The 13,371-nt window shown below is 32.1% G+C and overlaps 1 protein-coding gene across 2 annotated transcripts in view; it reads right to left on the bottom strand.

The window, feature by feature from the left end:
• LOC145269262 (uncharacterized) overlaps positions 1 to 13,371 on the bottom strand; it is an 88,458-nt gene that overhangs the window by 45,633 nt on the left and 29,454 nt on the right. For both annotated transcript variants that reach the window (XM_080124887.1, XM_080124885.1), the window contains exon 2: positions 7,314 to 7,886. In XM_080124887.1, the coding sequence (XP_079981013.1) occupies positions 7,314 to 7,878 (565 nt within the window). In that variant the 5' untranslated portion in view covers positions 7,879 to 7,886. The remainder of the gene's footprint in view (positions 1 to 7,313; positions 7,887 to 13,371) is intronic.

The raw sequence follows: 13,371 nt of genomic DNA, 5'->3' as shown, positions 1-13,371 counted from the left end.
TTTCGCGTTCTGACCTATTTTCGCGGCCTGTCACTTTATTTTTTAAAGGTTTATTGAGTTCGTCTTCTTACATTATCTTCCTCGCTCTCTCTGCCCCCTCTATTTCTTCATTATTATTTCCTTTTTTCTATCTCTCCTTATTCATTAATCTATTTCCTTCCCTTCCCTTTTATTTTATCTTATATTTGCTGTTTTATTACACGTAAGCATTTCCTTTTCTTTTTTATTTATTTATTTCATTTTATTTTTATTCTTATTTTTTTATTTTTAATTTTTAAATTTCTTAATTTGTTCTTTTTTCTTATCAGTTCAATTTCTCTTATTTTGCGTGGCCTGTCTACTAAAAGTGGTTTTATTTTTATTTTATTAACAATTTCAAGTTATTTTTTAGTGCAATTTGAAGCTCATGTTCTATAATTATAAAAAATATCAAATATATCAATTTATATGGTTATTAATAAACAGATCCACTGGACCTATATAACAATTTTTTTTTTAGCGGACCCATTATATAAATAAAGAAAATTTCTCCAGGAAAATGCCTACTTGTGATGTGGATTACTCAAAATACAGTTTGGATCATTTTACCACACTGCTATCAAAAACATTCACTTTGGATTTTACCATGCAATTTGGATGTGAATTTTTATATCCTTTTCATTAACTTCCCTTACTCTATGACTTTTAAATACTTAAACAGCTTTTTATTGTGATTTTCCATGTCTCAGTGACTTTAGCAGATAAGGTGTAAACCATTATATTTGCTAATATGTTCTCCTCTGAAGAGATGGTAGACATCGAAATCCTATAGGATAAGGAGTTATAATATTTCAAATGTATTCTTTGTCTTACATAGAATAAAAATCTTTTGATTTGAAATTTAAACATTTCACATCATAAATTTTTAAATTCATTGAATGACTAAAATTTGATTTATTTGCTCTATCTTGTATATCGAGCAATTCTTATTTAGGTGGGATAATACTTATAGAATATTACTGCCAGTAATATCTTGTAAAACTTATAATCACAAGTTTCCATACCAGTTGATTGTTAGATAATTTTATTCTGAAGTATATATATATATATATATATATATATATATATATATATATATAAAGATACAAACCAAGTTACGTGTTCATCAACGTTTCTTCTTTATTTCAAGACTTCTTCTGGATGAATGAAATTAAGAAAACAAAACACTAGTACAAATATTTTCAAATATATTTTTAATGTAATGAAATGTATGACCTTGTTCCATTTCAGGACCATTTCCTTTCATCAAAAATATATTTTCAAATATATTTTTGATGTAATGAAATATATTTTCAAATGTTGATGAACACATAACTTGGTTTGTTCCTTTGTTGGAATACTATTTCCATTATTCTCATCATATATATATATATATATATATATATATATATATATATATATAGTTTTAGGTTACAGGTATCTCTCTATTTCGTTGGAATACTATTTCCATTATTCTCATCATATATATATATATATATATATCCAAGAATCCAAAAAATAAATATCAAAATAGAATGAAAGCACCCCTACCCTCTTATTTCAGAAGAGCTGGTCCCCCCTCCTCACACATACACATTAGTAACGACCTTGTATCACAGGCACCTTCCTAGGGAAGCAAATAATTCATAATACTATAAAACAGTACACACATTCTCAAACTAATAAAAGAAAACACACACACACACACCCTACCCTAAAGGAAAATGGAAAAAAAAAACACAAGCAGAAAGAGAGAGTGAGAGAGAGAGAAACACAACACGAGAGTGACCACAGCTGAGGTGGCCTCCACAAGCCCAATAAAAGAGTAATAAAAATTGAACATGCAATGAATAATAGACACTTTCACGCCTCCACCCCTTGGAAACACTTCAAATGAACTACGAAAATGCCATTTTTACATCTCCAACACATTTGAAAATAATTTCTGACCAGGACGCTTCACAGAACGTCTGAAAAGCGTAAAAACGATTTCAATGATTTAAAAACATTATTACAATGATCCAAACATAATTCTCAATGAAAAACCAAGACACGGAATAATAAAATAATGTTAAAAAATACACATTGTTGGTGACTACCCCCTTATTTAAATATATATATATATATATATATATATATATATATATTACTTTTAGGTTACAGGTATCCAATAGTACAAACCAATGAATATAACGAGGTTATTCACAGTGCTCAATACAAAGAGCAAGATATGTTTTTTACTTTTAGTATTGCTTTGGAAGGCAGGCCTTAAATGTATTTTGTTTATTTAAGGTCTGGTTTCCAATGCAGCCGAAAGTATAGGTCATTCGACGAGATCATATTTTGACAGAAACGATACATAATGTAATTCATTTATTTAAAAGTAAATAAAATTATATATATTTATATTGGATTAATATATACCATACTTTGGGGTAATTGCGCCAAGTCCAGGGTAATTGCACCAACTAGCTAAAAGTGCTCCTTTGGCAACCATGCATACAAAGAGCACTTTTTTTTAGTTGGCACAATTACCTCCGGATTTGGTGCAATTACTCCAAAGTACGGTATATAATATATACTGGATAGACCACAGTGGCCTCCTGGCCTTGATAAGTGGTGATGCCTATGTTAAAAAAAAACAACAAAAAAAAAAAAAAAAGAGGGAAAGACAAAAATTAATAAGCAAATACAGTACAGTATATAATACACATGTATATAATCAAATAACATTATAAATAACACCGTAAGTCAGGGCAAATACTGTAACCGGGGGCTGGAAAAAATATCGCATTCCTCATTGTAATCTGAAAAAAAAAAAAAAAAAAAAACGTATCCTAAGGCCACTGTATCCCAGGGTTCTTTTTTTTTTTTTTTTTTACACAGGCATCACCACATTATCAAGGCAAAGAGGCCACTCGAGGATAAAAAGTTAAAGAGTGTACAGTAGAAATTGGACAATATAGTAATCAATTCGGTAAATTTGTTAACTTATATGGAACGGCTCATCAAGAACTTGTTTACGTTAGACTTGAAGACAACCATATTGTAGTCAGCCGGAAAGCAGGAAAACGGAAGACAATTCCACAGGCGTGCAGTTCTAAGAAAGAAGCTTTGTTCATGGAATCTACGTTTAGATTTAGGCACAGGGTTCTACTGTATATATGTTATGTAGTATGTCGAACACAAGAAAGTGTCAGTCTATCTAACTAACTGGAGAGATGGATGGGAGATGAACGTGAAGGATTTTTTTTTTTTTTTTACATAAGCATCACCACTTATCAAGGCCCAGAGACCACTCGAACATAAGGGTTAAGAGTGTACAGTAGTCAATTGGACAATATAGTAATCGTTAGTAATGGAAATTTGGTAAATTTGTTAACTTATGTTGAACGGCTCATCAAGAACTTTTTTACGTTGGACTTGAAGACAACCATATTGTAGTCAGCTGGAAAGCAGGAAAACGGAAGACAATTCCACAGGCGTGCAGTTCTAAGAAAGAAACTTTGTTCATGGAATCTACGTTTAGGTTTAGGCACAGATAAAGAGTCGGGGGAATTATTGATAGTGTTTTCAACTAGATGAGTGTTTCTTGTGAAAGTTTGGCGAGAGGGACCATAGATTGAAGCTCATTTGAGCACTTGCTGTGAAAATAACGATAAAGCAGAGACAAACTCGCAACATCTCTTCTGTGAGAAAGAGGTTGCAGGGACGAGAAAAGAACATCTCCTATGAGGCTACAAAGTCTATTTTGAACTTTATCAAGGCAGGATGATGAAAGACCATTAAAATATGGTAAATCATATTGTAGACAAGTTTAGCGGAAGAGCTGGTCAGCTGATCGGATCTACGTGTATGTTACGTAGATCAGGTTAGCTGGAGGTCATGGAGGGTTGGAATTTGGACGTTGAGCAGAGCAGACGGTTTAACAGGTCATCCCACCTCCTCTGGGGAGGGAGCTGACATGTGTGAAAATAGAGACCTAGAATTAACCACGTAAGCAAAGATAATCACTTTCTATTCTTCTGCAATCGACACCTGGAAAGTGAATAAAAACTATATAAAACCAACCAGTGTTTTTGGAAGTGAATGAATATTCGTCCAAATAGGTTCCAGCCTCCCCTCCAAGAACAAGACGAATTCCAGGTGGACAAGATCAACGACGCATGTCCAAAATACATGTATCACTCACTCACACACACACACGCACACTCACACACACATGCACACATATGAACAGTTAGATATGAATATATCATAAATAGACAGCAACAACATAATTCTAGGATACAAATAGTGAAGAATCACCAACAATAGACATTTAGTGACACTTATACACATTAGGATGAACCCCCTGTCCCAAGTATGCATATCAACATTTAGACAATTATACAACATACACCGTTTTGGTGCCTTTTTGGTACACCATAATATATGTATATATATATATATATATATATATATATATAGTAATTTATAAAATATATATGGTGATTAAGCTACATTGAATATTCCGCGTTTCATCCACTCTAGGACTCCTCAGGCTTATGCGTGAATTCTGTGGTTGTTTATCGTTTTTATATAAGCCTGACGAATCCTAAAGTGGATGAAACGCGGAATATTCAGTGTAACTTAATCGCCATATATATTTTATAAATTACTAACTAGCTCTACCTACGTATTGAGCACTTTTGAAGTAAATACTTAAAGTTTACGCATAAATCTATACTTTTGTATATTAACTTTATGTGAGTAAATTTAGTAATTATATATATATATATATATATATATATATATATATATATATATATTAAAAAAATACACATAAATTTATATACAAAAGTATAGATTTATGTGAGTAAATTAAGTAGTTATATATATATATATATATATATATATATATATATATATATAGTCTAAAGAAGCTTTGAATAAAAAATGCAAAAATAAAAATAAAGAATGCAGCCTTAATTCCCGGAAGGAAAAAGAAAAAATTAACTTTAACCTATCGCAGACTTCTAAAAAGTTTATAATGACAAAAAAGGAAAAAAATAAAAAATAAAAAAGGCCTTAACTAAAATTGTTAAATAGAAATAGACTTAGCACTTGCATAAGCTGATTTCGCAAACGTCTTCAATAACTATATACATATATATATATATATATATATATATATATATATATATATATATATATAGTTAGTTATAAAATATATATGGCGATTAAGCTACACTGAATATTCCATGTTTCATCCACTCTAGGATTCTTCAGGCTTATGCGCGAATTTTGTGGTTGTCTGTTCTTTTTATACACGCACCTTCTATTGAGATTTTAGTTAGCCAATCAGCTTTCTTTCGTCAAACTAACCTAACAATAGAAAATAAACAAATAAATAAATTAAATAAACATGATTATACATAAGCTATCACACACACACACATATATATATATATAAACATAAAAATAAAAAAACTAACCTAAATTTAAAACTAGATATCCAGGCAAAATAGAGCATACACAAAGGAATAGGTCAACCAGAGGTCAAATAGGTCTTTGTCCAGTAAGTACATGCCCATTGGCTGATAGGAAGGGCGCGGTGGATACTAGAAAGCTGATTGGCTAACTAAAATCTCAATAGAAGGTGCATGTATAAAAAGGATAGACAACCACAAAATTTGCGCATAAGCCTGAAGAATCCTAGAGTGGATGAAACGCGGAATATTCAGTGTAGCTTAATCGCCATATATATTTTATAACTAACTAACTAGCTCTACCTACGTATTGAGCACTTTTGAAGTAAATACTTAAAGTTTACGCATAGATTTATACCTTCGTATATTAATTTTATGTGAGTAAATGAAGTAGATATATATATATATATATATATATAAGCGAGATAAGACACTGATAGAATTCAGATCAAAAATCCTGATAGATATTACTTGAAGTAATACTTTCAAGGAGATCCTAGCCAAAAAGGAAAAGCTCAATATTTAAGAATAGAGCAATATATAAGTTTCGTGGTTCCAACGCACCGTTCTGAATATCATCTCTAGGATTATTTTGCCATCTTTGCTATTTTGATAACTACACTCTTGATTCCGAGGTCCATTGCACACTTAACTCAATGCTCAATTTCTATTACTGATGGGGATAATTACAATGGAATGGTATATCCACCCAATTTCAGATATACTTTGTCAACACCGAGAAAGCATTTGGACTACAACAATCAACGCAATAACAAATAAGGCTGCCCGGTATACTTTTCGAAAAATCAATAAGGAGCAATACGCTTTCGCTATATGGGAATATCACTTTCTCCCCTGGGCCTATTTTCTGCCCACCTGGATTTATAACCCCGAACGACATTGGACTCCTTCCGATAATGGATTACCCAATTTGTATCAACTTCTATTTTCATATAATTTTCTCCATATAATTATCCACAACCACTCAAAAAACTATTTTCAATAATTGTGCTCAAAAGCAAAATAGCATCCATTCGCAGCTGAACATTTTTCTAACTGCATTTCATTTCCTCTGATGATATGTGCCATTGTTGAAAATCCATGGATTAAGGAAATTAAAATAACCCCTTCTATATATTTCTTTTGTCAAGCAATAAATTATTGAATCGAATATATGTCTCTATATGTTGTTTTTTCAGAATTTAAAATTTAACCACAAAACTTTATATATATATATATATATATATATATATATATTAAGTAATGTGATTGATAATTTAAAATTTAAAAATCAAATTATAATCAAATTAAAAATCCGTTTCATAAGAAGGAACAACAACAAAATCAATTATTGTTGTTCCTTCTTATGAAACGGATTTTTAATTTGATTATAATTTGATTTTTAAATTTTAAATTATCAATCACATTACTTAATATTGAATTAGCTCTAGGACATTTAACTATCGAGCTTATTATATATCTAAATTACAACGAGCACCTTCTCTTTCCTGTATTTTAATTAAACTAGTAATTTCACTGTTACATTAAAATACACTCAGCTCTTTAGACTATTGTTCTAATCTCCTTTAAATTATATATATATATATATATATACATATATATATAATTATATATATTACTGTGTTCTCAATACAATAGATAAAATGTGATGGTTAGCTCCATATAAATCATAACATCAACTTCTAAATTACATTCTTCATTTCCATTTTTTTTGAGTTCTTTGACTTAATATCTGAATATTCAACTTTAATATTCCTGCATGCAACATGTATAAAAATACAAAAGTTCTACACAAAGACTCACCAAAATCCCCAATTCTTAAATGACAATTTTCTCGCACAAGAAGGTTTTTCGGTTTCAGATCTCGATGAATGACATTTGCCGAATGGATGTATTTAAGACCTCGAAGAATTTGGTAAAGGAAGTACCGGATATGTTCTTCTGTCAATGGTTGTCTGGAATAGATAATCTGATGAAGGTCGCTCTCCATCAAGTCGAGCACGACGTAGATGTCTTGAAAATCGGTCGGACCCTCTCGGGGTTTCAGAATTTCACGAATCGATATTATATTGTCGTGTTTGAAATGTTTGAGGATCTTAATCTCACGGAATGTCCGTTTGGTCACCGTTTCAGCATCGAACACTCCCGCTATTTTTTTAATGGCAACTTTGTCACCTGTTCGACTGTGGATTGCCGAGCAAACAACACCGAATGCACCGATTCCGATTTTCTCCACAGCTGTGTAGCCAGTGCCTTCGAGGTCGAACTTCACATCAAAGCTGCGCTGCTTGAGGAAATCTAAGCTTTTTAATAAATTTCCGTGGGATTTACTTGATGGGGTTTTATTTTCCGACATCGTGGACTGCATTTTGGAAACTGAAAAAATAAAAATAAAGAAATAAAAACATAAATAAGATTTACGTCAGGGGTGTGAGTTAAAAAAAATAAATAAATAAAAATAATGCAGAATTACAGATATGATTAAATACATGTGCCATCAGGATGCAAATATTTAATAACTTGCTGGCAGCCCGGTGTTGCCTGGTCGTACAATATGCTTACACATGATATTTTCATTTATGCAGACTACGTATGTATTATTATAGAATCAATCCTCTATTGATTATTGTATATGACAAGGAATGATTTGCCCAGTGGACTAATTCGCAAAAAAAAAATTTGCAAAAATAAAAAAAAATTTGCAAAAAAAAAAAAAAATTGCAAAAAAAAGAAATTTGCAAAAAAAAAATTCACAAAAAATAAAAATTCGCAAAAAAAAAATCACAAAAAAAAATTTGAAAAAAAAAAAAAAATGTGAAAAATATTAATGATAATATCGTTCATCAAATTTCCTCTGTGTTTGTTTACAATATCACATCTGATATTTGGGCTTTAACTATGAATGCCCTGGAAAAGCCACTTCTGATTAATGTTTAGTTTTAGAATCTGCAAACTGGGATTGACGATCCTAAACATAGTCCCTTTTTTCTGGTATAGATAAAATAGAAGAATTTTTACAGGGGAATATTTTATGGAACACCGGCCAATGCAACTTAAAACACTCCCTTATAAAAATTATTCTTATTTATCTCTAAGAGAAAGACTATTTTAGACGTCAGACTTTTTTCAATTTATGATACATATCAGATGAATTTCTGTACAAAACATATCTAAGAACACTGCCAGGCATATGAATTAGCTTTGTGTGAAATTTGCAAAAGATAGGCTCAGCTGTTTCGGAACCTATAAGGAAGGAACTCACACACACAGAGTGACTTTTTTTTTATTACATTTTCACCCTAAACAAGGCACATTGGCACTTTGATGTAGGGGACATAAGCTACTGGGGTACGATGTGGGGAGTTGGGCAGCAAGATGTCGGTTCACATTACACTTCAACTTCTGCATGTCAGTACAGTTGGAGAAGCAGGAATCTGGAATGGAATTCCAAAGTCTAGCGGTTATGGGGAAGAAACTACTGGAGTAGAAGGCTCTCTTACATCTAGGGATCTCTACTGTGAAGGGGTGGGATTTAGCTGCTTGTCGGGTTTGTCAGGGGTATTTACGCCGAGGGTGTACGAGTGCTTGCAGTTCGTCGGAGCATTCACCATTAAAGTACTTGTAGAACAGGCAGAGAGATGCAACATTTCGTCGATGAGACAGAGGCTGAAGCTTAGATGACAGTTCAGGACCTATCAGGTTGGCGACTCTCTTTTGTACCTTGTCTAGGAGGGAGAGACTAGTAGCAGATGCACTAGCCCAAATATGACAAGAATACTCCATACATGGGCCTTATAGAGGTACAGGATACTTTCGGGCGTTAGTAGCTTTCTAGCATGGTAGAGAGAAAATACCTTCTTCGCAGCGGTCCTGGCAATGCTCTCAATGTAATTGTTCCAACTCATGTTTACTGTGAACGTTAGGCCGAGTAGTTTAAAAGATGTACTTTCAGATAAAGAGTCTTTGGCCATTGCTATTGGTGGTAGAGATGGTTTCTTGTAATTATTGAAGGAAACAAGTTTAATCTTGGCAGCACTGAATGTAACCATCCATTTTTGTCCCCATTCCACTACAGACTGGAGGTCATCCTCTAGTGTTTCTGCCAGTGTTTTTATATAATAGTAAAGATATTGTAATACTATCAACGCCCCCGTCACCCATCAAAAGCGTGAAAGAAAAAAAAGAAAAAATATAATAGAAAAAGGAACAAAGTTGTTAACAAAGAAACGCAAAGCAAAGCTAAATTTGGATTGTTTATCAAGATGTGACGGAAACGAACGCAAGGAGTGGCGGTGGGTTTTGCAGCAGTTCATAACAGTTGAAAACAGTTTTATTTTCTAATAGTGTGGACTGCATTTTGGAAACTGAAAAAATAAAGAAATAAAAACATAAATAAGATTTACATATCTAAAAAGAAAATTTGGGGTTTGTATTACTGTACACATAGATTCAAAAAAGTTGTCAAAAAACAAATAAATAACAAATAAATGTTACCAAAGGCAAGAGAAGTTACTTTTCTACTTAACTGGATATGTTTTCAGTGTTTTTATTTAATGTAACATGTTTATTCAGCTCGAAAAACATATTGTGTTTACCGATGTATTGGAAAATTCAAAATGGCACCCGAGTCTCTCTTTAACATGGTAAGTTTGGGAAAAGGTGTTATAAATAGAAAACTAGACAAAATACTGTTAGAAACTCGCTCAATATATGTTACCGTGACATAGGTTGACATATATTCGGTGGTTTTTTAATAGTATTTTGTTTAGGTTATTATTTATAACACCTTTTCCCAAACTTACTGTGTTAAAGAGAAAGTCGGGCGCCATTTTGAATTTTCCAATACATCGGTAAACACTGTATGCTTTTCGAGCTGAATAAACATGTTACATTGAATAAAAACACGAAAAATATATCCAGTTTGAAAGAAAAGTAACTTATCTCGCCTTTGATAACATTTAATTGTTATATATTTGTTTTTTGGACAACTTTTTCGAATCTATGTGTACAGTAATACAAACCCAAAAATTTTTATTGTATTTATTTGCAGACTATTATCCTCATCTTTTATAGTTGTTGCTTCATGACGTTTCGGCCAACTATTCCTTTGGCCTACATCAGGTTGTTAACCACGACGGAATAGCTGAATCTTTAACTTATCTTCAGTAATTACTGCCTTCCATAGTTGTTGTCGTCTCACCATGTTTTTGGCCAACTAATCTTCAGGCCGGCTTTTAGGTAGGATTGAAACCGTTATCTTCACACAATGCTCACCTGAAACCGTAGAGATTCAACGTCTCTATCTACTGCACCACGAGCCCCGAAGGGCGATCCATGTTGGATTTTTTGGTCTTATAAATCCAATTTTTTGTTATTTGATCTTTCATTGTTGGGTCAATATCGAATGGTATTTATTATTTGAATCATTGGAATTTAAAAACATGGTGAGACAACAACTATGGAAGGCAGTAATTACTGAGGATACAGTTGAAAGTTCATCATTCCTATCTCGTCGCGTCGTATCTATCAACTTTACGAAAGCCAGAGGAATAGTTGGCTAAAAGTCATAAAACAACACCTATAAAAGATGAGGATAATAGTCCGCAAATAAATAAATTAATATATAGATATATAAGAGAAAGGAAATTAAAACTGTAAGTTGAACTTTACAATCAAAATTTATTGTTCGACTCAATACTCCAAAAAAACAATTTACAAAGTCCTTAATCCGCGGAGTTTCAAAGAATGCTATTCTTGTTATTCTTCTCATCAGAGGACATAAAGAAATCAGCAAATTATATTTGTAGCAATGCTAGAATTTTCTAGTTAAGGCATTAAGGTAAACCGCAATTTATTGTAGTTGCCAAATAAAGAGTGAAAAAAAATGTTGGATATGTAATAAAATATATATATATAAAAAAAAAAAATATATATATATAAGAAACAAAACATTAAATAAATATATATATATATATATATATATATATATATATATATATACACACAAATTGCTCATCTCAAAAGAATTCCAATAATTAATAATTAAAATAAATTAGATTTATTACAAAAACAAAAAAGTCGATTTTCTTGTAAGTAAGTAAAAATTAGATAGGATAGAACGAGAACTGAACCTGGAAAGAAAGGTTTGGAAATAAGTCGGTAATAAATTCAGGAAGGAATTCCCATTGTTCGTTTTAATATAAAATAACAGATATGTTTGTTTGAAAAGGAATTCGATTGTTTAGAGATGTTATTGTAAAAGGGAATTTTGATTGTTGAATTCTTTTTTATGAAAACTGAATTATTAAAGGTTATCTAGAAGCAAACAATAGAAAATGAAAAACGTATTGAAAAATAGGTTAGGCCGAAAATAGGTTAGAGAATTCTTGTTGCAGACATGTGTGAACAGTGCACGTGAGTTCAGGGCCACGCGAGTCAAGCACATTCTCGGACATGTGCATGACATCATGGGGAAATGAATTCTCAATATACGGCTACTTTTAGACAGAGTCCAGAGAGAACAGGAGAGAGAGTTGAGTCAGACGAATCCCCCTTTGGAAGCGAAGGGTTAGAAGTTGTAATCATGTAGTGACTTTGAATTTCTGGATGTCTTCGTTGTCGTCTTTCTACCAAATTGAAGGTAAAGTGAAATTGTATTTATATGAACTTTGTTCCCACACTCATCTTGATAATGAACATTGTATAAACCCCATCCTTAAGTAATGTGTCTCGCCATCATCATCAAGAAATGTGTTCCCCTCTCTATCAAGAAGTAACAACTGTTCCCTCCTGTGATAACTTCTCCACAAGAAATGCCAACAGTATACTCAAAAAGTAGCCTCTGGTCTTCACACTTAAATTATTTGTTTCTTCTGCTGTCAGATAATGATGATCGGGAGGGATACTAATTTTTTAGAATTCTACTTGAGGCAAATCTTGATAATTATTGATACAAAGTTTCCCCAAAGGACCAGTAAATGTTGTTAGGCTTTTTCTTGTTCCATCAATTAATTTAAAAATTGCTGTAAATGGCATTTCTTCTAGTGGAACCTGAAAATTGGAAAATTTGCATGTTTAATAATAGAGCTAGATTACATAATAAAAACCAATATATTATTTTATTTTTCACAAAAAGGAACATAATTGCAGGTGAATCTATAGAATTAATTTTACCTCCTTGGGCAAGTGCAGATTATGTGCCTTGTTTGACAATTTTCTCCCTTGCACTTATTTATACAATTTTCTGTGTTGCACTTTACTGCAAAGTCATCACATATCAAAGCAGAAAGTTTACAGCTGCAAGAAAATATATCAAACAGTCTGTCTAGCTGTTCCTTCATTCTTTTCATTTGGATTGCTGCAAGAGATTTTCTGTCAATCTGTTTGGCCCTCTTATAGCAAAATATATTGACCTTCTGTCCTATATAATGTTACCATAACAAGGATATTTGGGGATTAACTGCTTGCCGAATACTAATTATTTCCTTGGCAATTAACTTAGAAATCTCATTATTTTTTAAGTGGGATAACTGTTTTCGAGGAAATAACTAAACTAGATGACTTGTCGTGAAGTTGGGGGTGGTGTTTCATCCAAATGACAAGGTGAACCAGCAAATTTTGTGAACCACGTGTTAAAACTGAACGTCGTGCTTTTACTGACATTCTAATCTGAAAAGTAAAATAAATAAATGGATTATAACTGAAGCAAACTGTATTAGGCTATCTTCTTGGTTCATACGTAAAAATAAATGCTAGTTATAAGAAATAATGAAAAACTTTGTAGAGTTGAATTAGATGTATTGAAGAGAGAGGACCAAACCAAATCAGAGGCATAGTAGTGTTTAGTTTAGACATTTTTAGC

The sequence above is a fragment of the Euprymna scolopes genome, chromosome 45, assembly GCF_053919585.1.
Source record: "Euprymna scolopes isolate OS-2025 chromosome 45, ASM5391958v1, whole genome shotgun sequence".
Classification (NCBI taxonomy): Eukaryota; Metazoa; Mollusca; class Cephalopoda; order Sepiida; family Sepiolidae; genus Euprymna; species Euprymna scolopes.
This window is presented reverse-complemented; position numbering and strand designations above follow the sequence as displayed.